Source organism: Rhinolophus hipposideros (genome assembly GCF_964194185.1).
Source record: "Rhinolophus hipposideros genome assembly, chromosome: 15".
Lineage (NCBI taxonomy): Eukaryota > Metazoa > Chordata > Mammalia > Chiroptera > Rhinolophidae > Rhinolophus > Rhinolophus hipposideros.
The window spans coordinates 63093431-63121404 of NC_138061.1; the positions used below are offsets into that span (position 1 = coordinate 63093431).

Genomic DNA, 27974 nt, shown 5'->3' on the forward strand with positions numbered 1-27974 from the left:
ACAGATGAGGGAGCAGAACACCAGTCCTCAGAATGCAGCAGGAATAGAGGTCACATCACCAAGAAACACTTCCCCCCATTTATACCTCAAGGCCCACATGCAAAGCGATAACATTTGTACAGCTCACTGGGATAAACCAGAGAGGATTATCTGTATGGTATTATCTATATGGAGCTTTGTGGAAAAACATAACTTTTTGCAATATATAATTCTAATAAGAACAATAAAACGAAGTATAGAGATGACATCAAATACAAATGTATATATAACTTCCAAACAAAATCTATATTCTAGATATTTCCTTAAGAACCTTGAGCTTTCTCCTATAAAGACAACTTTATAAATATAGAACTTATGCTTGAAAGAGCTCCCTGAAACGCCTGATCCTCTTTAACGCTGATCCCTTTTAATTGATGATACTCACCATTTCTAAGAAATGCCATTCACACAAGTTGGATACTAACAAAAGGAAGATTATTATTCATTGTTTTTTCTCTTAGAAACCGCTTTTTACCATTAGTCTAATTTTAAATAATTTGAGCATTCTCTAGACTTTTCTTTTATTAACCAATGTAATGTTGAACCGTCTTACACTAATGTGAATGGATATTTGAATCCAATTGAATTATATTATTGCTAATATTTTTTAATAATGTTTTTTCTCAAACACTCATAGATGCTGCCCTACTAGCCTTAATAATGCTTCCTTAGTATTAAATTACAATAATGCATAAACTCCACTATGGATCATTTTATCCACATTTTTCCAAAGTTGAATATTTGCCTGGAATCCATCTACTTTTTCAATGTACATTATGTTTTCATACAGTCCTGACAGTTTTATATTTAGATAAGTAAGTCATGTTTAAAAATCTAATAGCTAACCTTTAACAAATCTGAACAGAGAGTATTATTCTAATATACACACATGTGCGCGCGCGCACACACACACACACACACACACACAACACACACACTCCTACACACCACACCCCAATCTTTCAGTTTTTCTCTCAGCAAAAGTCTCATTTTGGACATTAGTGCTCTAAAGTATTAAACACGACAGCGAGTGGAATTCTGGCCCTATTTCTTGGCATAAAGCTGAAAATAGTCTTCACTACAGTGGTTTAGATTTTATTTCCCATCCTGATAACATCACTTACTGGGAAATTCATATCTGTAGGCAGATTTTCACATGGGTGAGCTGCTCTGTGAAAGAGATGATGTACAACTTGAACCTCGGGGTTTTCATCACAAACATGGAGAACTTATTTACACCCTTGTGGTTGCAGCAGAAGCATACTCGGTGCCTCCGTAATGTCATATTTGTTTCAAAGCACTGGTTTGCCATTTCAAATATTTCATCCACAATCGTTTTATTGCTGTTGCTGCTTGTTTGCCTTCTAGTTTGTTTTGTTGCTTTGATACACCTTTGCACAACAATATTCTTCCAGACAGAGGCAGATTTGCCATGAAGTTAACCAAGCTGACGCTCCAGGGCCTCACTTGGGTAGGCCACTTCCCAGGAGGGACCGTGGCGATGTTTTCATGTTTTCTTATAAAACAGGGAAAATAAGATGCTTCCGCCACAGTGAGTTAAGACCACTGACACTTCTTTCCACTCCAGCTCGTTTCCACTTCTCCTCACCACAGGTGGTGATGTGTGGTGTGGAAGCAGATACCACTAAGGAGAAGCTGAGAGGGGAATACATCCAGTGTAGATTCAGTGAGTTTTATTTATGTGGTTCGCAGTCTCTTCTGCAATGATTTCTTGCTCGCCATCCCAGAGTACTCCTTCCATTGGGCCAACTCCTCCAAAGTCTCAACATAATGATATTGGGCCAGTAGCCAATGATATTGACTGGACCCCACAATACCCAGCACCAGAAGAATGCGGGGTCAGCCCTGGAGGGGAACCTGGCTCAAAAGGTACACAACCGGAGGCCAGTCTGCAGGAAATTTTTTCAAACATCAGAAAACTGTTTTAAAAAATTTAGTTCTCCAAAACATCCAAACAAATGGAAGTTCTGTCCTATCAGGGATAGACCTTATAAAATTGTATGTACTGCATCATCAATACACCACATAGTATTTTTCTTTTCTTTCTTTTTCTTTTTGATGGGAATCACTTGAAATAAAATTTATTAGATTTCTTGTGTTTGTAACACAGAAACCTGTGACAGCACTACAAAGAGCAAGCATGTCTGTACAAAGCTGCATGTTTTATGCATCAACAATAGAAACAACCTCCAATTAGTCATGTTCGAAGAAAGACTAAATTATAGTTCTATTTTCTCTAGAGAAAATGATATTACAAAAGTGTCATCAAATAAAAATGTGATCATAGTGTGTGCCAACCAAAATTTGGAAGGAAAAGAGAATTGTAGAGTTTACCAGGGAGTTAATAAAAATATTATTTTTTGGCTTTTGTGGTTTTTCAGTGCTTGTTCAGCCTTTTCTTTTTGTCTCAGGTGTACAAAACAATGTAATAGTTAGAGATTTACACCCCTCACAAGTGATAACCCCCCTTCCCCAGTCTGCAGCCCCTCTGACATCGTATACAGCTGTTACAGTTCCATTGACTCCATTCCCTATGCTGTACTCCACATCCTGTGACTAAATATAGATTAAATCATAGTTGACATTCAGTATTATTCAGCTTCAGCTTCAGGTGTACAGCGCAGTGGTCAGGCATTGTTCAGCTTTTTAAAATTCACAAGTTGTGATATTTTCTTTTCTCATTCTAAATAAATATCCACTTTCATACCTTGGTTTGTATTTGCAAATTGATATTCCTTTCCTTAGATCCCTACAAAGATGGTATTCTCCACTGCTTTTCTCTTCAGATATTTTAGCTATTGCTAATAACCAAGAATGCTTACTAACATGGGTAGGTTCCTTATTGTACAATGAACACTTTCTCAATTGAATAACCTTCTGAATTAATGTCGTCTCTGTCGCAGACAGGCTGCCAACACACCTACAAATCAAATTCTTTGAAAAGCTCATTTTTCCCTATTTCCTTTGCTACTTCCCTGCAGGCTGGCAAGATGAATGATCTGGAATTGTTTGAAGCATTTTGGCTTCCACTATTAATTAAGCAAATATCAACCCAGATTCCTGAGCTCATTCTCCTATTGTTCACAGTTCCCCATTTTGTGTTTGCGGAAGTGTGAAGAGTTCAAGTCATTTTCTGTGTAAGATGCATATTTTGTGGCAAGCAGCTGGTGACATTACTTCCTGTGATGACTTTACTATAAAAAAAGACATTTATGCTGAGAATTAGGATGGTTATCAGGGCATGGAAATCCTAATTAGTGGCACTTTTTTTTTTTAAACTACTAAGTTGTCTTGTGAACCTGATAACTTTCCAGCTTTGATCAAGAAATCATTCCTGGTTGTGGGGAAAATAAATATCTGTAAAAATTACACCAACTTAAATATAAAGTATTTATTCAAAGGGATTGTTAAACTTGAAGACTTCAAAAAATCTGTTTTTCAAAACGACTTTTCAGGTTACCTGCATTTTTATAATTTTTGGGGGGGGAATATTAGGGACAATGTTTTAAAACAAATTACATTAAAAATTTTGAACAATTAAACATGATGTAAAGAAAATAAAGAGTAATGCAATAGTACCGAATTAATTCAATAATTAAAAGTCTTCAAAAATTTTAATTAAATTAAAGTCACTAAAGTCATTAAAATTCTGAAAACTTCCCAAACATAAATATCATTTATTTTAGATATGTTTAAAAAAATTGGGAAAAAGTCATTTTCCTGACAGCATATAAAAGCAATTTTGATAAACCCAATTAAATTATGCTCAGCTATTATTTACTTTTAGATGTAAGCTTTTTCCCTAAAGGCAAACAATAATTTACTTTGAAATTTTATCAAGAATCATACTTTAACAATATGCTAACTTCAACAGACAAGATGGAAGAAACAAAAGAAACACTGAGAAAATGAATAAAACCAATTACCTTCTACTTAGGAAATTGTACCATCAGATAATGATAATAAAAACAGCAAACTTGCCAGCAGGGAAAATTAAAAACCATAACATAAAATAAAGTAGAAAGAAAAAACTAAATTTTTCACGGGCCACAGGATGAAGAACTTCATGATTTATAGTGAAATCATTATTGAAGTCATGGCATATGGACAGGGTTGACACACAGGACAGGCAGGCAGATGAGGTCCCAGAGTACTCTCTGCCATGGGGGTACACATAATGTTTTTTCATGCTAAATTTATCATAACTAAATTCAAGGAAGTATAAATACTCATGCAAATAGTGTTCAAATACAATTTCAAATGTACATTTAATAGGGATTTTTTTTAAGGCTTTTAAGCTTTCAGTAGGTATCAAAAGTTTGCAGTGACCAGTATCCTGTATATAGCATACCTGTAGCCCACGGGAGACAGGCCAGGTGCCTCAGCACACTGAGTGGGAAGGGAAAATTAAAACAAGGGAAGTGTTTCAAAACCTTGCAGACTCCACTGCACCTACAGTACACCCTCCTCTCCCGCCTCCCACCTCCAACCAGGCTCTCAACATTGGTGGATTCCCCAGATTAGGAGGACTTTACCCAGAGGGAAAGCATAGCCCTTTAGGCTGATGGCTGTCAGTTAGGCTAGAGACGGTAGGGAAAAAATGGCTTCCTGAGTACTCTCAAATCCCCTGATAGATTTCTTCCAAATATACCGCAGTGCATCAAGTACAGGTTAGCTGGCAGGCTGTGTGCTTATCTGGCCAGGAGAAGATCACATGACCCATTGATCCTTTAAAGAGGTAATGGATTGTACAGAGCATTAATGATGAACACAAAATGGACTCCAATATTTCTGATGGTTCAAAATGACAGTGACGCCAGAGCGTTACGTGAAAGGCGTACCCAGTGAACACCCTAACCAGATAACTCCAGATGCAGGTGGAGTGTGACCATCTGGATGGCTTATCAGACTGCAGATGGGTGCACAGCACCCAGTCTCCAGCATAAAATCAGAGCTCTCCAAGGGCTCATGGCTCAGACCTCAACTGACGAGCTGACAGCCACACTCGTCCCAGACTGAGCTCTTGAAGCCTCGCCTCCTGACCATCTCACCAGTCCAGCCTGACACCTGACGCTTCACACCCCAGCACCACAGGACTCTCACTGAACACTGGACTCTCTCATCCTTCTTGCATAAGACCCTGTTCGCCTTCCCTAGCCCCACTGCTTACAAACCTGTGTGACCCTCCTGTGTGAAACCATTCTACCTCAACTATTGGAGACTGTCCTCTGGCCAGAACCTTTGTTAATGCCCATGGTAAACTAAGTCAGTAGAACTAGATCCATGGCTTTATTCTAATAAGTCTGACACTGTGGAAAGACACAAACGTGTGTGGGACTGCTCCTTTGAGAGTTGCATTCCCCTCACGACACAGATCAAAGGAAAATGAAGCATGGGTCTGAGCTACACTCACATAAGTTGAAATCTTCCTAATTTCTCTCCACTGAAATTGTAAAGTTGCAATTCTGCTGTTGTTTTTCACTTCGTATATGATGACACCCTTGGCACAGATCCCTAAGGCCATTTCCTCCTCTGGCCTTGTCTTCTCTGGGAGAACTCGATGAACTAGCACTCCATATTCCGGGAGCTGCTGAGCGACCTGGAGCAAAAAAAAGGCCAATTTAGAAGAGACAGTCACACTTGTCTAAATAAAGAGCTTCAAATCATTCCATGAAAAACACCTTAACAGATGTTCTGAAAAAAAGATAAAAGAAGGAAAGGAAGGAAGGATTGCCAATAAGTTTAGGAAACACTGAGCTAAACAGATCTCCTTACTACAGAATTTCTCTGCACCTCTGATATGATAGCATTTTGCTATTTTTTTAATCCAAGAAATCCTTTCTTCGTGGAGTACCTAAAACAATACCTGGATTAGAGTTATTATGAAAATAGCGTAATAATATTCTGGACAAGGTTATAGAATTCAGACTGTTCTGGGCCATCTCACAGTAAGGGAATCTTTTTCCCAATTGTGTCAATCAAAGGCAACTGCGATATTATCTGATCTAACCCCTCCTTCATTTTACAGATGGAAAAATTAAAACCCAGGCACGGAAAACAACCATCAACCGTTAACAGGGATAACATGGTTAGCATCCCTGCTAAAGCAAGATAAGCCATCAAAATCCTGCAGAGAAAAGGACCAGTCACTAGTATTTTATACCATGTGGCAGTGCCTCAATGGGGTCCCCGCAGACCAAGGTGTGTCCTCAGTTGACCAGTTTACCAGGTTAGGGGACTGAATTTTGTCCGGGACTTGAGGGTCATTCAAAGCTGGGACTGCAACAGGCCAACCCGATTCTTAAGAGATGGAGTATAAACCTAACACAAATGTGTTTAGTCACATCTCTAGCTTGGTCTCTACCATCCTTATCTTCACCTAGACAACTCCAGTCCTCATCAGAAGGTTGATGCAACCAAATTCACAGCAGGGACATCTTGTTCCAAGCACTTGAAAACCTCTCAGCAGGGTTTCATTGGCAAGATCCAGTTTCCCATCTCTACTTCCCAGCAGAGGGCACCATATCTTGTCCAATCTCTCTCACTCCCAGGTAGGGTCACAAAAACAGGGACAGATTGTGGCTTCTGAGAGCTCCTTTTCAGGTACCTTGCCAACCTCTCTCCTTCTACTGACAAATAACCTCTGAAGATAGGTTCCGTTTCCTGCAGAGCCTACAGCTCTTCACATAATCTTGATTAAGTTTCTGGACCACGCACCTCCTTTTAACTTTAGAGAAACCCTGTCATCATCACCTTCATCCAAAACAATATTTATTGAGCACCGGTGTGAAAATATAGGCATGTGCTTGAGGTATGACAAAGCAGGGCCACCCCAAAACAATTAGGTAATTTTTTTTAAAGTTCTTGATGTGATATTTCTTAAATTTTTTAAAGATATTAAAGTACTCTCTGTTACAATAAAGGTGCCTTTGCTAGCTTGCATACATTTTTTAATAGTTTAGTGTTCATTTTTAATTACATAGAAAGGGATATAATACTGAATTATTTGGAGCCACAAAATTGTTAAAATGGTAAAGCGCCATTTTAAGCATTTCCCACCTATTATTTCATTTAATCTTCACAGCAGTTATGAGAGAGAGCTGTAGCTCTGTCTTTTCAAATAAAAAATAGAGGTGCAGAGGGTTAAGTAATCTGCCAAAGTTCCTTTTGGGAGCCAGGAATGGGAATATGAGTCTATTTACTTCTGAGCTTTCACTCAACAATTCAAGTACAGAGTTTCTCTACAGTCTGGAAACATGGCTGAATATATATATATAAGATTGTCAAGGGCATCTTCAGTCTGTAAAAAAACAAACATTATCTGTCTCTGTGCTCTGCTTGGAATCAGTAGCATCTCTCCCAGTCCCTTCTGTGTTGCTATTACTGATTATCCTCTCAGACGGTCACTTTATCTCCACATGCTCAGGGCATCTCACAATTTTCCTCTGCTCCCTACAGTGGGCAGCAAAGCTGAGACTTGACCCAGGCTCTCCTGGCTCCCAGCCCACGAGGCAGCCTTGCTGTACTGAAAACTGTTGGAACCAATGGATTGTTTCCAGATATTCATCAAGAGATTCACAATTCATAGTCTTGATACTAAAATTCCACTCCTGAGAATCTGTCCTAAGAACACATAGTACATAATCAATACAAACTCTTCTCATAGACATGTTCAGTGCAGACCCGCCAGGCTGGGTTGGGGGAGAGTTCTCAGAAGCCAATGATTTCCTAAAGGCAGTAGTGCTGGCTTAAAACGGATTATCAGGCAGGTTTAACAAAGGATATTTACAAAGCATTTGTAATTATCTGGGGAATACATATGTTATAAAGCTAAGTGGAGAGAAACACAGGATACAACCAGTATGATCTCCACCAGAAAAAAATGTTGTAATAGCATATCACAACCCCTAGTGATGTGGAAAAAATAGTTTCACGGTTCAGGCACTTTGGAAAACACGGAGTTAACCTTGAACAGGTTGTTCTGGAATTAATATGCTAATGTAGTTGTGAATCTTCCAGACAGAGTATGGCATTCAGCATTACCCAAATTGGACTTCCGACAAATCCCCTTCTAGTGGCCACTCTCCTTCACAGGTGCGCTGATGGCTTTGCAGTCCCCACTTGTCCCTTGTCAAGGGAATGCTGCATGCTCTTGACAAGAAAGACATACAAAGGCTGGACTCTGGAATGCCGTGAGCGCCTTTTGGCCAGGCTTCTCAAATGAAATGCTTGGGGTCTTATACCATGCTGGGTGCTGCAGACCGTTCTACCAAGTGACACAACAAAAAGAATAGGCCAGACCTCACCCCAGCAATTCTGCTTTCTAATATCTGTCTTTATTAAAGGCGAAAAACACATGCAGAATATTTCTATATGTCTCAGGAGACTTTGTACAGAGAAATGTATAAATCCCGGAGCTTCCTTTTGAAACTGGCCCCAACTCTAAAGGCCCAGCCAGATATCTTGTCCTGGGGAAACTGGGCAGAGGGGGGCCTCCTTCTACACTCCTGTCCCCGCACCCAGCTCTGTCTCTAGGAGCACAGCGGTCACTCCCGCCCATCCTGACAGAGAGTAACTGGTATCGTTATCCTTCTCCTGGACCAGTTATCAGTGTTGCATGCCTCTGGGTACCTGTCTGTCCTCCCAGGAGACTTGGGATTCCCTGGAGGCAGGAAGCATGTCCTTTCCATCTCTGTCTCCACCTCTACTGCCTGCAGTGCCTGGCTCACAGCAGCTGTAAGCTGTGGAGTGAGCAAAGCCTATTCACTGTAGGCTGTGTGTGTGCCCCAAAACATGGAGGACTGAAATGCTGCTGCTTTTGCTCAAAGGCTGAGGAGAGAGTGGACCAGAGCTGCGCCTGGACGCATGGACTATCTGTCTGTCTGTGCTGCAAAACTGGGGTCTTCCAGTGGCTTTGCTTTTGGCCCGCAGCCCAGTTTTGTACTTCGGTCATCCCACATGTTGTCTATGAGAAATGTGGCCTCCCAGCTCACAGAGGGGTGACTATGGTCTCTAAGGTTGAAGAAAGGCTCTGTCATACCCACACCAGCCCTCTAAATCCTACACATCTTTGGGAGTCATTTCCAATGCCACCTGCTTCCAGAAGCCTCTGTTTGCCCCACAGGGTGATGGAGCGTCCTCCTTCCAGAGCCTCAAGTCTCTTGCTTGCACCTCCTCCAGCCCTAGGAAAGGCTTCAGAGGACATTGCTGACTGCGTGCCCTTGAGTACCAACATCCCTTCTCAAGAGTGTAGAGGCCTTACCCTCAAGTACTCCAGCTCTGCATCCTCTCCCAGGAGCACAGGACCCAGGCGGTGCATCTCCGACACTTGGACTTGGACCCTGAGAGCGGTCATCCTCTCAATCAGACTTGCTGGGATGTAATCTTCAACTCGAAAATAGGCTTTGCTCTCTCCCTGCTGCAAATAAGATGCAGAAGAAAAGGGGCTTAACCGGGATGCCTTCTCTGCTCTCGGATCAGAACAGAAGCCTGTCTGCCATCAGAACCCAGTTACGGCCCCAGGGCAAGGACGCTTCTTTGAAGTGCCCACGTGGGACTTTGTTTTCCTACCATATTTAAAGTTGGGCCGAACCATGTGACATGAAGAGAAGGGAGGAACTACCCATTTTTGAACCCCTTTTGTATGCAAAGCGGTCCTCAGAACACATTGGCTCCTTTGGTCCTCATGAGAATCCTACAGGGACAGCCGTATTATTGCCATTGCCAAGATGAATACAATGACCAAGGAAGTCATTCAACAAGGCCAAGGTCACACCACTTGGAAGTGACAGAAACAGATTTGGTCATCCAAAGCCCTCACACAGTCTGTGATGCCATGCCACTTGTCAAAAGGCCCAGAAAAACCCTGGCCCTGAAACTTTGGTTTTTTTATTCATTTAGCATTTCCATGCACATGTGCTTCTTGTGCACTGTTCCCTCTTACAAAGGACATCTTTGCTGTGACACTATCTGTCCACAGGAAGGTGATCTAGAGGTTGCCCCATGAATGAGAGAAGATGTGACACCCCCACCCCGTCCCAGGCCTGAACTTTCCTCATGTCTACTCTTTAGGGAAGCCGAGGCTGTACCCCACCAAGAGCTGCTGGGAGAGGCCCCCTGCTGCCCAAAGCTGGGTTCCCTAAAGCAGACTCTGGGGCAGAGAGGTATGCAGAAGGTTTGGAGATGCGGACTATAAAGAGGAAGGCAGGACTTGGCAGAGGGAGAAGGTCCCTTGTGGTCCTGAACCAGCCCTTCCTGGTCTCAGGCAGCCCCTCCCAGCCCAATCTTGTGCAAGATATTTCCCCACAGCTGAGGGCAACTCCACAGCTCCCCAGGAGGAAGGTAGCGGGGAGCCAGGAGCACTGGGCCTTGTCACAGTGGGGGGTGGGCAAGTCAGCCTGATGAGGGAATCGGGAGGAATGCACAGCATCCTCTACACCCCATGCTCCTGGCGTGGCACAGGCCTGTCCCCCTGTGGCCGTAGACCGAGAATCCTCCAGCCTAGGGCTGGTCCGTGCCAGTTCTGAGCTTAGCTCAGAAACACAAAGGAAAACAAATTACTAAGCAATCTAGTGCATACACAAGCATTCAGAATGGTATTAAAATGGCCAAAATCCAGAATACTGACAGCACCGAGTGCTGACAAAGACGCGGAGCAATAGGACGATTCACTCGTTGCTGGTGAATGGAACGCAACATGGTACGGCCACTTTGAAAGATAGTTTTTTGGTTTCTTGCAAAACTAAACATACTCTTACCATATGATCCAGCAATCGTGCTCCTTGGTATTTACCCAGAGTTAAAAACTTATGTCCACATAGAAACCTACACATGGATGTTTATAGCAGCTTTATTCACAATTGCCAAAACTTGGAAGAAAAGATGTTATTCAGTAGGTGATGGATAAATAAACTGTCAGACAATGGAATATTATTCAGTGCTAAGAAGAAATGAGCCATCAACCCATGAAAAGACACGGAGGAAAGTTAAATACATGTTGCTAAGTGAAAGAAGCCAATCTGAAAAGACTCAGTACCATATGATTCCAACTAAATGACATTCTGGAAAAGGCAAAACTATAAAGACAATAAAAAGATCAGTGGTTGCCAGGGGCTAGGTGAAGAGGGAGGGATAAATGAGTGGGGCACAAAAGGTGTTTAGGACAGTGAAGCTACTCTGTGTGATACCATCATGGTAGATACGTGTCATTATACTTTTGTCCAAACCCATAGAACAACACCAAGAGTGAACTTAATATAAACTATGGATTTGGGATAATTCTGATGTGTCGACGTAGGTCATCATTGTAACAAACGCACCACTCTGGTAGGGACGGCTGGTAATGGGGGAGGCGGTGCGTGTGTGGGGGCACGGCGTGTATGGGAAATCTTTGGTCCTTCCACTCGATTTTGCTGTGAACCTAAAACTGCTCTAAAAAAAATAAAGTCCATTAAACGTTTTAAAAAGTTTTTAAGACATTTGACCCAGCATCTCATTGCTAGGAATATGTCCAAAAGAAGTCAAGATAGAACTTAGAAAGCTCCAGCACAAACATTTATTCCCATGTAATTTAGAAAAGAAAAAAAAAGGAAAGATCAGAAGCAACTACAATAATAATAATAGTAGTTATGACATGGCACTTCTAGGTGATATTTGCCAGTGAGAGAACCGATAAGTGAGCGGAAGTCCAGCCCTGCCATGGGGTAACACATAGCCATCCCAAATGCTCATTAGGAAGCCATGGGAAGACATGTACCATCACATGGGAAAACAGTACATATTGAATGTGGCAATGTTTACAGCTATATAAAAGCCCTGCATGTGATCAAAGGCTGGAAAGAAGGCACCCAGAGGAACATTGTTCTGCTGCAGTGATGTGATTAAGGAGATTTATTTTTATACTAAATTGTCTTTGACTCCATTTTTAAAATGCAAATGTAATCGTGTCACTTCCCTGCTTAGAATTCATCAGTGGTTCCCAATCTTCCACTACAGTGGTTTCCAAATTATTTTTTTTTCCAACACCAGAACCATTTATCAAACAAAATGCAAGCCCGTTAGGAGGGAGACTAAGTTCCTCCCCATCAGACTGGCAGTGCCACCCAGCCTCATAGCCACTGCAGCCAGGGCTGCTCTAAAGTACCTGCAGCTCTCTGGACAGCCAGCCTCCTGGTCCTGCCCACTCAGTGATAAAACACAAGGAAGGGCTCTCCTCTCTGAGTCTCCTCCAGCATCTTTGGTGTGCCCACCACAGTGCCTGGAGCATAAGGAAGCCAGGCATAAGGAGTCTTGGCTGTGCTCTCACCAGCTTACCTAACCTCAAAGAGACACAAGTTTTCACAACTGCAAATGGAAATTACACTGGCTTTGCAAATTTGACATAGGCTTAGATGATGCCAAGCCCGGAGCAGGCCGTCCAGAAATTTGGACTGAGCGAAGAATGCACAAAAGAATGGGTTTGTATAATCTGTTGCCTTTACACATACAACAGAAAAGGGAAGCTTTGCCTTTGGGGGCCACATGGGGGCAGCAGAGAGCGACTCAGAACCACTGGTCCCTGGGGCAATGGGAGAAATTGGGGCTGGGCAGGATTTCTGGGAGAAGCCAGAAGTTGAAGATAGGGAAAATGCAGGGATAAATGAGATTAGTTGGAAACTGGAAAGGTGCAGGGAGTTGCCAAATGGGGTGCCTAGATACAGGATGGGCCCCTGAGCATTGAGGCAAGTGATCCCATAAGAAGGGTATGAGCTCGAATAAGGGTTCTTACTCAGGCTCTCATTTGCCTTCAGTGGGCCTGGCCCACAAATTCCACCAGCTCTAAAGCTAGAGTTAAGGTCTTACATTTAACATCTTGTGTCTGAATCCAGAGACTGAAAGTTAAGTCTTTGTGTAGTTTTATAATAAAGCACTCCTAATCTGGGAGAGGGAGAAGGGAGCTCGCAAATAGCTGTCCTACATGGCTGGTACCATACATGCATTACCACCTGCCACCCTTACACAGCTTTGCAAGAGACTTACTATATTATTTGCATTTTACGGATGAAAAAGCCGAAGCTTAGATGGATAATGTGCGCGAGGTCATATCTATCTGACTTCAAAACTCAGGCCCACTCTGGTCCATGGAGCCTGCTAAGGATGGACTGCTACTGCAGCCAAAGGCCACCCTACCCTGTCCACGTGAGCCACATACAGGGTTGGACGAGAGGCTGCAGCACGGATGGCAACTGCTTTGCTGGGGGGCCTCTGGCTTAGAGCACCCTCCAAATGTCAGGACCCTTCTCCTCTCCAAACGTAGTAGCACAAGGGAAGAGGGAGCATGGTAAAGACCCCAGCTTCGGGGCTGAGGTGACAGGAAGGAGTTCAGCTAAGCAGTGACAGGGCTGGAGGCTTGTCAAAGGTTTCAGGGGACAGGTGTGCTCTGGAGACTGTCCTCCCAGGCTGAGGAAGTGCCCAGAAGAGACCCTGAGGTCCCAGTCTCCATGGACTGAAGTGGGCACAGAGGAGTGGGGGTAGAGGAAGATGCTGGGAATTGGGCTACATTTCCCTGACTTTCCTGACAAAAGGTGATGATTTTCCTGATGGGTGACTTATTCAGAACGTCATCCGGTCCAAGAGGCTCTACTCCATTCACTTATCCACTCCTTACATCAATAATTCTTGAGTAAACTCACGCATTTCGGGAACTGCTTTGACACTGAGGAAATGACAGAACAAAACAAACAAAACCTTTACCCTCAGGTGGATTCCATTCTAATGGAGAGAACAACATTAAGACTGATAAAGGAAGATACCATGGCTGATGGTGAGTGAGAGATGCTATGAAAAAAGACACAGCGGTGTGAGGGGATAGAGACTTTGACGATTCCAGACCTGCAGCCCATTCTGAAGATGTACTGGGTGGAAAGCAAGAAGATATCGGCACAGACTGAAAAGTGGTTTTCAAGCTGCAGTGTGAAACCCCATCAGTGAGTTATGAAATCAATGTATTGGTTCATAACCAGAATTTTTAAAATTAACTTGAATAGACTAGGAAATACCAATGGCGTCACCTATAGAAAGAGTTCATTTTATTTCCTAAACTTTTGCCTCAGTTCTGTTATACAAATGTGTGTGTGTGTGTGTGTGTGTGTGTGTTGAGTTACAATGTCTATCATTTTGTTTATCTTGAGGCATGACACAAAATGTTTGAAAGCCACTGTTCTCAAAGAACCATTTCAACTCTTGAGCTTGTCCTTGCTCTTGAACTCAGTTACAAGGACAAAACAGCAAGCTGTGACTGAGGCCACACCCTTGCCCTCTCAGCCCACACAGTGTGAGAATTAAGAACAGTATTCTGCCAAGGCATCCACACTCGGCGATGGCTGCAGCTTCTCCTTTACAGACTCAAGGTATATTAGTTTTCTGGGGCTGCCATGACAACAGACTGAGTGGCTTAAACAACAGAAATTAATTTTCTCATAGTTCTAGAGGCTAGAAGTTCAAGATCAAAGTGTTTTGATCTTGGATTACTTACTTCTGAGGCCTCTCTCCTTGGCTTGCCGGCAGCCACCTTCTTACTGTGGCCCCCTGTGTTTCCAGTGTCTCTCTGTGTGTCCTAATCCCCTCTTCTTATGAGGACACCAGTCAGCTTGAATTAGGGCCCACCTAGACAGCCTCATTTTAACTTAATCACCACTTTGGGGGCTTGTATATCTATCTCCGTGTTCTGGTATTATTTCTTCAATCAAATAGGTTTTCAATTCCTTGCTCTTTCTCTTCTTCTTCTGGTACCCCGATGATGTGAATGTTGTACACCTGAAGTTGTCCCAGAGACCCCTTAAACTATCCTCATTTGTTTTAAATTCTTTGTTCTTTTTGCTGTTCTGGTTGGGTGTTTTCTGCTACCTTATCTTCTAAATTGGTGTTTTGATCCTCTGCTTCGTCTAATCTACTGCTGATTCCTTCTAATGTATTCATTTCAGTTATTGTATTCTTTATTTCTGACCGGTTCTTTTTTATGTTTCTATCTCCATTTTTATGTTTCCTGTATCTTTGTTGAAATTCTCCCTGAGATCATTGAGCATCCTTATAGCCAGTGTTTTGAATTCTGCATCTGGTACATTACTTGTGTCCATTATGTTTAGTTTTTTTCTAGAGCTTTGCTCTGTTCTTTCATCTGGGTCATGTTTATTTGTCTCCTCATTTTGGCTGCCTCCTTGTGTTTGTTCCTATGTATTAGGTAGGGCTGGTTTTAGTAGAGTGGCCTTATGCAGTAGGTGCCTGTGGACCCCAGTGGCACAGTCTCCCTGGTCACCAGAACTGGGTGCTCCAGGTGTGTCCCTTGTGTGGGCTGTGTGTCCCCTCCTGTTGTAGTCTTGCTTCTGTTGCTATTTGCACATCAGTGGGAGGCACTGACCCTCAGCTACATTGGTTGTGAGGACTGGTCATGACTATAGTAGAGGAGCTGTCATGCAGGGGCTGACCCTACAGAACAGGATTCACTTTAGCAGGGATCTGGTGCCTGTTCAGTTTGCCCTTTGGGTGTGTCATCCTTGGAGGTGGCTGGGTGATGCTTCGGCTCAGTCCGAAGCCAGCCACCAGGTGTTCCAATCCCAGAGCATTCTGGGAGGAGGTTCACTACAGGCCAAGTTCAGCTGCAGCCTGAGCTCTGCCAAGGGCCACCTGGCATGAGCCACAAAATAACCCACAGATGGCCACTGCCTGTGCTTGGCTTAGAGGTGCCTCTAAAGGCTAAGCCATGAATCGAGGCCAGCTGTTGCTAGTGCCAGGTTTAGGGCTGTTCAGGCAGAGAGGGATGGGACAGGCCAAAGCCAGACGCTCTTTATTTGGGTTTTGTGAACCTTTGAGAGATTTTAGGAAAATCCAACACATGACCCAAGACAGGCCATTTATAGGGAAAAGCCACAGCTTGGGTGTGCCTGAAAGTGGGCTGGGGCAGGGTCTCAAAGTCACCAGGGCAGGGAAGGAACTGTGTTAGCCAGACTGATGAAGACTCAGATATGGTGGATGCCTGTGTCTGCATGTGGGGAAGGGGAAGGGCTCAACAAAGAAAGAAGGGCTTTCACCATCTCCTTTGTCCAAGAGAAAACTGTCCCTCCCTTCAGCCCTCACTCTGAAGTCAGACAATACAGTTTCTCCCCATATGTCCCTGGCATCTTTCTAACTGCTGTCCCAGTGCTGGAGCTCAGAGCAAGCAAATTTGTTGTGAGTATGTCCATGTGTGGGCCCTTCAAGAGGGGTGCCTGGGACTGCAGCCGCCCTCATCTCACTCAACCACAATCTCCACTGGTTTTCACAGCCAGAAGTTATGGGGACTTCTCTCCCCAGCACTGGAATCCTAGACTGGGGAATCTGGTGTGGGGCTGGGACCCCTCGCTTGTCTGGGGGTGACCGCTGCATCCAGGAGATATCCCTCCCAATTTTTAATGGTCATGTGTGGATGTAGAACCAGCCCATTCTGAGTCTCTGCCCCTCCTTTCAGTCTCGAAGTGGTTTCTTCTTTATGTCCTTAGTTGTAGGTCTTTGGTTCAGCTAGACTTCAGGTGATTCTCAGTAATGGTTGTTCTGTAATTTAATTCTAATTTTGATGTGATTGTGAGAGGAGGTAAGCACAGCATTTACCTACTCCACCATCTTGACTGGAAATCACCCTTACAATGTTGTTTTGATGGTTAAGTGAGTTAAAAATGTGGAAAATGTCTTGATCAATGGCAGGTACAGTGTGATTGCTTAATAAAGGTTGGCTGTTACTGATGCTGATGATAACTTAATAAATTAGTACGGGGCTTCAGACTAGAGCTACATTACATCATTACAAAATGAATAAACTTGACTTATTCATCTTTATATCCCCCAGAGCCTTATTGGAATGCTTATTGGATGGATGCTTATTGAATGGAATGCTTATTGGATGGATGGATGGATGGATGGATGGATGGATGGATGGATGGATGCAGCTTACCCCACTCTCAGTGGTAGATGCTAACACATTTCTCAAAGCTTCAGTCTGTACATTTCTAACAGTTTCCCCTGTCCCATAACTGCTTCTCCAGGGGTCCCAGTTTCCACCCTACCTCTTCAGGGTAACTGCCAAATTCAGCCTGCAAGGCAAGGACCCCCAGCTGCAGCAGTGTCTCATCACTGCAGTACATCTTTTCCTCCAGAATGTCTTTCCGAAGCTGCAGGTAAAATTGATGTCTTGTCCAGCTCTGCCTAGGAAAGAAATGCAGGAATAAAGGACACTAGAGTGTTGAGAAAGAGGGAGAACACTAAAACCAGAAGGTTTTCTCAGTTTGGGAAACAAGAAAAGGAGAAAAGACAGAATACAAGCCAATAGGATACAGAGGGCAATGCCAATAACACAAGCGTGGTCTCCTTTAACCACACCATGCCTCGTACCACTAGTTGGGGGTTACTTGGTACCAGGCACATCACACAACACCTGCAGAAATGTTTGTTGCTGTAGTTCAAGTGAGAAAACTGATAATTAGTTAGATGGTGTTTCTAGTAAGCAAAGGAACAAAGAGACAGTGACTGAACTCCAAAGCCATAAACCTTTCCTCCAACCTTTATGACAGGGCTGCTGGGAGAGGGGCATGTTGGGGTCAAGGAAGAAAGGACTTTGACCTGGAGTGGAGAATGTTTGAAACAAAATTACAAGTTCTCATTCTGACCAGAGCCTACCTCCAAACACTGAGTTTCCCCTTTTCTGTCAGATTGAAATGCGATCAATAGAAGATCGACCACAATGATTGTTATTTATACATACGTTACACTTTATCAAGTACTTGCCCGTCCAGTATCTCTAACGTCAGCATGGACATATATATCCCTTAAAGAACAAAGGAACAAGTCCACAGCACTCACTGGAGTAGCCCATAGTGACTGACAAAGAACTTGATCCTGAGGAAGAGTGTGAAAGCTCTCAAGGAGGTCTTCTGTGACTGCTTATTCCAGCCTTCAGGGGCTATTTTACACAGTCTGGTTTGGTTGTCCAGGAAAAAGAACTCTTTGCCTGAAACAGAAGCAGAGAGTGTTTTCAGCGGAATACAGTTGGCCAACACCACCCTTCAGATCCACAGCCTGAGACATGCCCATCAGAGCCACCTGAGTGTAGGACAGAGCAGGAAGCAAGTCCTCTGGAAAACTGCTACTATGGAGCTTTTGCTGGGTCCATGAGTGGCCAGAGCAGGCGACAAGGAGGAAAGGGTAAAGAAAGAGAAACTCAGAACCAACAGAAGAAAATATGATTATTTACCTTAGAGAAGATATCACTACTATTTGCTTCCCAACTACCATCTTATTGAAATAAAATTAAAAACAAAGGATTGAGTATTTATTCCATTCCTGCCATGGGCCAGGCCCTCTGCATCAGCTGGATGGTCCCCAAGCAGCCCCAGCCATGGGCATGTTATGAACTAAATGTTTGTGCCACCCAAAAATTCATATACTGAAGCCCTAACCCCCATTGTGATGGTATTTGGAGCTGGGGCCTTTGGGGATGATTAGGTTTAGATGAGGCCATCAGGGTGGATCCCCATGGTGAGATCAGTGTAATAAGAAGAGGCAGAGACCAGAGTTCTGCTTGCTATGTGAGGACACAGTGAGAAGGTGGCTCTCTCTGCAAGCCCTGAGGAGGGCCATGAACCTGACCATGCTCAAACCCTGATCTGGAACATCTCAAACTTCATAACTGTAAGAAATAAATGTATGTGATTTAAGCCACCCAGTGTCTAGTATTTGGTATAACAGCCTGAGTGAAGTGAGACAGGGCATAAGTGGAGTTACATATGTCTTTTAAAATGAATGCTGCCAGTTTGAAAACTCCACCAACCCAAGCTCAGGACTTCAACTCCTGTTGATTTTGTCCTTGAGCACCTCCAAGAGGGAGGTCGAATCAGCCTCAGCCACTAAGGCCCAGCCCCCTCTTCAAGGTAAATATGGACTCCCTCTGCATCCTGCCTGGCTGCCCCGGTCACTTTCCTGGGAACCCTGCAGTTCTGCCCAAGGCCTGCATTATCCCACACCCTTCTCCATGCTCTACAATCTCAGCCCAGAGATATTCTTATTGCAGGTTACCTGGACACAGGAGTTTTGCCAAGTTTTGGAAGGCAAAGCTTTTAAGCAAGTAACCAACCTATTCTCCCCAATGCATATTTATGCTGTAGAGAGGGAAGAAAGTGTCCAGAAAAGTTCAAATAAGAGTTACCACACAGTGCCCAGTACCTAATTTTGAATGCATATATTCCCAGTTAGCAAAATGTTTTATTAATGATTTAATTTAATGAAAATAATTAACAATATAAAAGCAAAATTAAGTGCTTAAAACATTTTAGAGATGCCCTGTTTAGGTCAAGATAGCAGAGTAGATTAATGCTATGCTCACTTCCTCCCACAACCACATCAAAATTACAGCTAAATAATAGAACAATAAACCTGGAGAATCATCTGAAGACTAACAGAACAGAAATACTATAACTAAGAATATAAAGAAGCCACATAGCGATCAGTAGGAGGGACGAAGACTCAACTACCCGTGTGGTAGTTGAGAACAGGGAGGGATATCTCAGCTACAGAAATACCTCCTGAGGAATGAGGGCTCCACACTGGGCTCCCTAACTCTGAACAGAAGTTCTGTGAAGAGGAGCCCCCACAACATCTGCAAAAATCCTCAACAAAATATTAGCGAACAGAATTCAGCAATACATTAAAAAGATCATTCACCTTGATCAAGTGGGATTCATCCCTGGTATGCAAGGGTGGTTCAACATCCGCAAATCAATTAATGTGATACACCACATTAAGAAAATGAAAAATAAAAATTATATGATCATATCGATAGATGCAGAAGAAGCATTTGACAAAATCCAGCAGCCACTTATGATAAAAACTCTTAAGAGAATGGGAATAGAGGGACCATATCTCAACATAATAAATGCCATATATGACAAACCTACAGCTAACATATTCAACGGGGAAAAGCTAAAACCATTCCTATTAAGATCAGGAACAAGGCAAGATTGCCCACTTTCTCCATTTCTATTCAACATAGCTCTGGAAATTCTAGCCACAGTAATCAGACAAGAAAAAGAAATAAAAGGCATCCAAATTGATATGGAGGAAGTAAACTGTCATTATATGCAGATGACATGATACTACCATGTTTCCCCGAAAATAAGACCTAGCCGGACAATCAGCTTTAATGTGTCTTTTGGAGCAAAAATTAGTATAAGACCCGGTCTTGTTTTACTATAAGACCAGGTCTTATATAATATAATATAATAACTGATTTTATTTTACTGTAATATAAGACTGGGTCCTATAATATAATATAAAATAATATAATATAATATAATATAATATAATATAATATAATATAATATAATACAATACAATATAATACCAGGTCTTATATTAATTTTTGCTCCAAAAGACACATTGTCCAGCTAGGTCTTATATTCGGGGAAACATGGTATATATAGAGAACACCAAAGACTCCACCAAAAAACTATTAGAACTGATAAATGAATTTAGTAAAGCAGGATACAAAATTAATATTCAGAAATCAGTCGCATTTGTATATATCAATAATAAACTATCAGAAGTAGAAATTAAGAAAACAGTCCCATTTACAATTGCTTCAAAGACTATAAAATACCTAGGAATAAATTTAACCAAAGAAGTTTAAGACCTGTACTCAGAAAATTATAAGACGCCGAAGAGAGAAATTAAAGAAGATAGAAATAGATGGAAACACATACCATGCTCATGGATAGGAAGAATTAATATAGTTAAAATGTCCATACTGCCTAAGGCAACATACAGATTCAACGCAATTCCAATCAAACCACCAGGAACATTTTTCACAGAAATAGAACATACAATCCTAAAATTTATATGGAACCGTGAAAGACACCGAATAGCCACAACAATCTTGAGAAGTAAGAACAAAGTGGGAAGTGTCATGATACCTGACATCAAATTATATTATATTAAGGCTGTAGTAATCAAAACAGCATGGTGCTGGCATAAAAATAGACACATAGATCAATGAAACATAATAGAGAGCCCAGAAATAAATGCATGCTTATATGGTCATTTAATCACGACAATGGAAGCAAGAATTTACACTGGGGTAAAGATAGTGTATTCAATAAATGGTGCTGGGAAACCTGGACAGACACATGCAAAAAAAATGAAGCTGAACCACCTCCTTACATCATATACAAGAATAAATTCAAAATGGATTAAAGACTTAAATGTAAGATCTGAAACCATAAAACTCCTAGAAGAAAATACAGGAAGAAAATGTGAAGACATTACCCTGAGTAATACTTTTACTGATATATCCCCTCAGGCAAGGGAAGTAAGAGAAAAAATAAACATATGGGATTACATCAAATTAAAAAGTTTTTTCACAGCAAAAGAAACTATCAATAAAAGAAAAAGGCATTCTACTGAATGGGAGAATATATTTGTCAATGATATATCTGATAAGGAGTTAATATCCAAAATTTATAAAAAAAAAAAAAAAAAAAAACTCATTCAACTCAACACCCAAAAAACAAACAACCCAATTAAAAATTGGGCAGGGGACATGAAGAGACATTTTTCTAAAGAGGATATACAGACAGAGGATATACAGAGATATAAAGAGGATATACAGACAGCAAACAGACATGAAAAAATGCTCAACCTCACTAATCATTAGAGAAATGCAAATAAAAACCACAATGAGATAACACCTCACCACAGTCAAAATTTATCATCAATAAATCAACAAACAAGTGCTGGTGAAAATGTGGAGAAACGAGATCCCTTGTGTACTGTTGGTGGGATTGCAGATTGGTGTAGCTACTATGGAAATCAGTATGGAGGTATCTCAAAAAACTGAAAACGGAATTACCTTATGATCCAGCAATTCCACTCCTAAGTATTTATCCAGAGAAATCCAAAACACTAATTCGAAAAAATTTATGCACCCCTATGTTTATTGCAGCACTATTCACAATAGTCAAGACATGGAAACAACGGAAATGCCCATCAGTAGATGACTGGATGAAGAAACCGTGGTACATTTATACAATGGAGTATTACTTGGCCATAAACAAGAATGAAATCTTACCATTCGCAACGATATGGAAAGACCTAGAGAACATTATGCTAAGTGAAATAAGTCAGACAGAGGAAGACAAGTACCATATGATTTCACTTATCTGTGAAATCTACAGAATAGAATAAATGAACTAACTAATCAGAAACAGTCTCAGAGATATAGAGGAAAAACTGAGGGTTGCTAGATGGGAGGGGGGATGGGAATGAGGGAGAAAGTAAGGGGATTAGAAAGCACAATTGGTAACCACAAGATTGCCACAGGGATACAAAAGTCATTTTGGGGAATATAATCAATAAACTTGTAAAGTTTTTGTAGAGTGTCAGATGGACATTTGTCTTATTAGGGAGACACTTCATGACAGTGTAGATGTCTGATCACTGCCTGATCACTGTACACCTGAAGCTGAACAATAATTAATGTCAATTATAATTATATAGATATAGATATAGATACAGATACAGATAGATATAGATATAGATATATAGATATTCACAAGAAGTGGAGTACAGCACAAGGAATAGAGACAGTAGAAATATAAGGGCTGTATGCAGTGTCAGAGGGGTAGTAGATTGGGAGAGAGGGATTATCATTTTGTGAGGGGTATAAATGTCTAACTATTATACTGTTCTGTACACCTGAAACTACCAATTTAAAAAAGAAAGAAATCATGAAAAAGAACCAGTCATAATGAAAAATACAATAACTAAAATCAAGAATACACTAGAAGGAATCAAGAACACAGTAGAAGGGGCAGAGGATCGAAGCAGAGATTTGGAAGATAGGGTAGGAGAAAATACCCAATGGCAAAAAGAAAAAAGAATTTAAAAATGAGGACAGTTTAAGGGACTTCTGGGATAACATAAAGGGTACCAATATTTGCATGATAATGATAGCAGAAGGAAAAGAGAGAGAGCAAGGGATTGAAAAACTATTTGAAGAAATAACTGACTTCCCTAACCTGGCAAAAGAAATAGACAGCAGCCTTGACAACATATTACACCAGATGAATATAACTGATATTTTTTAGAGCACACCATCCAAAATAGCAAAATACACATTCTTTTCAAGTGCACATGAAACATTTTCCAAGATAGACCGCATGTTAGGCCACCACACAAGTCTTAATAAATTCAAGAGGATTGAAATCATATCAAGCACCCTTTCAGACCATAATAGTGTGAAACTAGAAGTCAATCACACCCTCACCCCCCAAAAAAGCCTAAAAAGCACACAAACACATGAGGCTAAATAACATGCTACGAAACAATGAATAGGTCAACAACGAGATCAAGGAAGAAATCAAAAAATACCTTGAGACAAATGAAAATGTAAATATAATGACCCAAAATCTATGGGACACAGAGAAAGTAGTCCAAGGGGGAAAATTCATAGCAATACAGGTCTATCTCAGAAAACAAGAAAAGTCTGAAATAAACAATCAAACCTTTCACCTAAAGGAACTAGAAAAAGAACAGCAAACAAAGACCAAAGTGAGTAGAAAGAAAGAAATAATAAAGATCAGAATATAAATAAACAAAATAGAGTCTTAAAAAACAATACAAAGATCAATGAAACCAAGAATTGGTCATTGAAAGATTAAAAAAAAAAACTGATAAGGCTTTAACCAGATTGAACAAGAAAAAAAGAGAGGACCCAAATAAAATGAAAAGTGAAAGAGAGATGACAACTGACACCACAGAAATACAGAGGATTATAAGAAAATATTACAAACAATTATATGTCAGCAAATTGGACAATCTGGAAGAAATGGATAAATCCCTAGAAACATGGAATCTTCCAAGACTTTATCAAGAGAAACAGAAAATCTGAACAGACTGATTATTACTAACAAAATCGAATCAGTAATGAACAAGCTCCAAACAAACAAAAGTCCTGGACAAAATGGCTTCACAGGTGAATTTTACCAAACATTCAGAAATGAATTAACATCTATTCTTCTCAAATTATTCCAAAAAATTCAAGAGAAGGGAAAGTTACCAAACTCATTTTATGAGGCCAGCATTACCCTGATTCCAAAATCATAAAAGGTATTACAAATAAAAAAATTATAGGCCAATATTCCCAATGAACATAGATGTAAAAATCCTCAACAAAATATTAACAAACCGAATTCAGCAATTTATTAAAAAGATCATACACCATGACCAAGTGGGATTCAATCCTGGTATGAAAGGTTGGTTCAATATTCACAAATCAATTAATGTGATAAACTACATAAACAAAATTAAAATCATATGGCCATATCAGTAGATGCAGAAAAAGCATTTGACAATATCCAGCATCCATTTATGATAAAAACTCTCAGCAAAGTGGGAACATACCTCAACATAATAAATGTCATATATGAGAAACCCACAGCTAACATCATACTCAATGGTGAAAAGCTAAAAGAATTTTCCTTAAGGTATAAGAAATAAGACAATGATGTCCACTTTTACCTCCTTTATTCAACATAGTATTGCAAGTCCTAGCTACAGCAATCAGACAAGAAAAATAAATAAAAGTCATCCAAATTGATAAGGAAGTAGTAAAACTGTAATTCTTTGCATATGGTATGATAGTATATATAGAAAAACTAAGAATTACACACACATGCACACACAAAAAAAACTATTAGAACTGATAAATGAATTCAGTAAAATAGTAGGACACAAGATTAGTATTCAGAAATCAGATGCATTTCTATATACCAATAAAAAACTAACAGATAGAGAAATTAAAAAACAATCCCATTTACAAATGCATCAAAAAATAAAATACCCAAGAATAAACATAACCAAGGAAATAAAGCTCTCAGAAAATTATAATACATTAAAGAAAAATAATGAAGAAGATACAAATAAATGGAAGCATATACCATACTCATGGATTGGAAGAATTAACATCATTAAAAGGTCCATAATACCCAAAGCAATTTGTAGATTCAGTGCAATCCCTATCAAAATACCAATGGCATTTTTCACAGAACTAGAACAAATAATCTTAAAATTTATATGGAACCACGGAAGATCCCGAATAGCCACATCAATGTTGCAAAAAAAGAATAAAGTTGGAGATACCATGCTACCTGACATCAAACTATATTACAAGTCTATAGTAATCAAAACAGCATGGTACTTTCATAAAAACAGACATATAAAGATCAATGGAACAGAATAGAGAGTCCAGGAAAAAACTCACACCTATATAGTTAATTATTCCATGAAGAAAAAAGAAGCAAGAATATACAATGGGGCAAAAGCAATCTACTCAATAAAGGGTTTTGGGAAAAATTGACAGAAACATGCAAAAAATATGAAACCAGACTGTCTTCTCACACCATATATGAGAATAAACTCAAAATGGATTAAAGACTTAAACGTCATACCTGAAACCATAAAACTCTAGGAGAAAACACAGGCATTAAACTCTCTGTCATTGCTCCTACTAATATTTTTTCCAATATATCTCCTTAGGCAAAGGAAAAAATAGAAAAAAATTAAAAATGAGATTACGTCAAACTGAGTAGTTTCTCCACAGCAAAAGAAATGAAAAGACAACTTTCTGATTGGGAGAAGATATTCACTCAAGGATACATCTGATATGGAGTTAATATGCAAATTTTATAAGGAACTCATATAACTTAACACAAAAATGAATAAATTAATTAAAACAATCCAATTAAATAATTAGGCAGCGGACCTGAAAAGTCATTTCATCAAAGAGGATACACAGATGGCCAATAGACATATGAAAAGATGCTCAAAGTCACTATTCATCAGAGAAATGCAAATAAAAACCAAAATGAGATACTACCTTACTCCGATCAGAATGCCTATCATCGATAAATCAACAAACAAGTGCTGGCGAGGATGTGGAGAAAAGGGAATCCTTGTGCACTGTTGGTGGGATTGCAGATTGGTGCAGCCACTATGAAAAACAGTTTGGAGCTTCCTAAAAATTTAAAAATAAAACTACCATATGACCCAGCAATTCCTCTTTTAGGTATTTATCCAAAGAAACCCAAAACACTAATTCAAAAAGGTATATGTACCCCTGTGTTCACTGCAGTGTTATTTACAATAGCGAAGACATGGAAGCAACCTTAGGGCTCATCAACAGATGATTACATAAAGAAGAAGTGGTACATGTATACAATAGAATATTACTCAGTCTTAAAAAAAGAACGAAATCTTACCATTTTCAAAAACATGGATGGACCTAGAGGGTATTATGATGAGTGAAATAAGTCAGACTGAGAAAGACAAATACCACATCTCACTTATACGTGGAATCTAAAGAACAAAATAAATGAACAAACAAAAAAGAAATAGACTCATTGATACAGAGAAAAGCTGATGATTGCCAGATTGGGAGGGGGACTGGGTGAAAAAAAGTGAAGGGATTAAGAAGTACAAATCGGGGGCCGTCGGATGGCTCAGTTGGTTTAAGTGCAAGCTCTGAACAACAGCGTTGCCGGTTCAGTTCCCACATGGGATGATGGGCTGTGCCCCCTGCAACTAAAGATTGAAAATGGTGACTGGACTTGGAGCTGAGCTGCGCCCTCCACAACTCGATTGAAGGACAACGACTTGGAGCTGATGGGCCCTGGAGAAATACACTGTTCCCCAATATCCAATATTTCCCAATAAAAATTTAAAAAAACAACAGTATAAGCATTGGAAATTTTTTAAAAAGTGCAAATCAGTAGTTACAAAATAATCATGGAGATGTAAAATACATAGAGAATATAGTCAATGATACTGTAATAACTATGTATGGTGTCAGGTGGGTACTAGGCTTATCAGGTGGATCATTTTATAAATTACATAAATGTCTACACTATGCTTAAATCTATAATTGAAAAATAAAAATTAATTAAAGAAACATTTTAGGGGTGCATAACTTCAAAAAAGACAGGAGTAAATAAAATGATTTTGATAAACGGCTTTCTACAGTATATGTCAACTAATTTCCGCCACATTTACTACCCACAAGGTTGGGAGTGGGGAATACAAAAGGCTTTTGATAATGAGAAAATACTGTTTCCCCGAAAATAAGACCTAGCCAGACAATCAGCTCTAATGCGTCTTTTGGAGCAAAAATTAATATAAGACCCAGTCTTGTATTATATTATATTATATTATATTATATTATATTATATTATATTATATTATATTACATTACATTACTATATTGTATTATTATATTATATTATATTATATTATATTATATTATATTATATTATATTATATTATTATATTTTATATTTTACATTACATTATATTATACTGGGTCTTATATTATAATAAATAAGACCGGGTCTTATATTAATAGAACATTGTCCGGCTAGGTCTTATTTTCGAAGAAACACGGCACCAGGTCTTGGTAAATAAATATGGAAATACCATTTTTTTTTTTTGGGAAGGGGAACAGGACTTTATTGGGGAACAGTGTGTACTTCCAGGCCTTTTTTCCAAGTCAAGTCGCTGTCCTTTCAATCTTAGTTGTGCAGTATGCCATTTAGTTTTAAGTTGTCGTCCTTTTAGACTTAGTTGTGGAGGACGCAGCTCAGCTCCAGGTCCAGCTGCTGTTTTCTAGTTGCAGGGGGCACAGCCCACCATCCCTCGCGGGAGTCGAACCAGTAACCTTGTGGTTGAGAGGACTCATTCCAACCAACTGCACCATCCAGGAGCTCAGTGGTAGCTCAGCTCAAGGTGCCGTGTTCGATCATTAGTTGCAGGGGGCGCTGCCCATCACCCCTTGTGGAAAATCAAACTGGCAACCTTGTGGTTGAGAG

The 27974-nt window shown here is 40.4% G+C and overlaps 1 protein-coding gene across 2 annotated transcripts in view; it reads right to left on the reverse strand.

Annotated features, from left to right (window-relative positions):
* Positions 1-27974, reverse strand: part of FRMPD2 (FERM and PDZ domain containing 2) — a 155310-nt gene that overhangs the window by 58297 nt on the left and 69039 nt on the right. For both annotated transcript variants that reach the window (XM_081074185.1, XM_081074184.1), the window contains 4 exons: positions 17926-18073; positions 17133-17271; positions 9323-9478; positions 5474-5659 (listed from right to left, as the gene is read on the reverse strand). In XM_081074185.1, coding sequence (XP_080930311.1) covers positions 5474-5659; positions 9323-9478; positions 17133-17271; positions 17926-18073 — 629 coding nt within the window. The remainder of the gene's footprint in view (positions 1-5473; positions 5660-9322; positions 9479-17132; positions 17272-17925; positions 18074-27974) is intronic.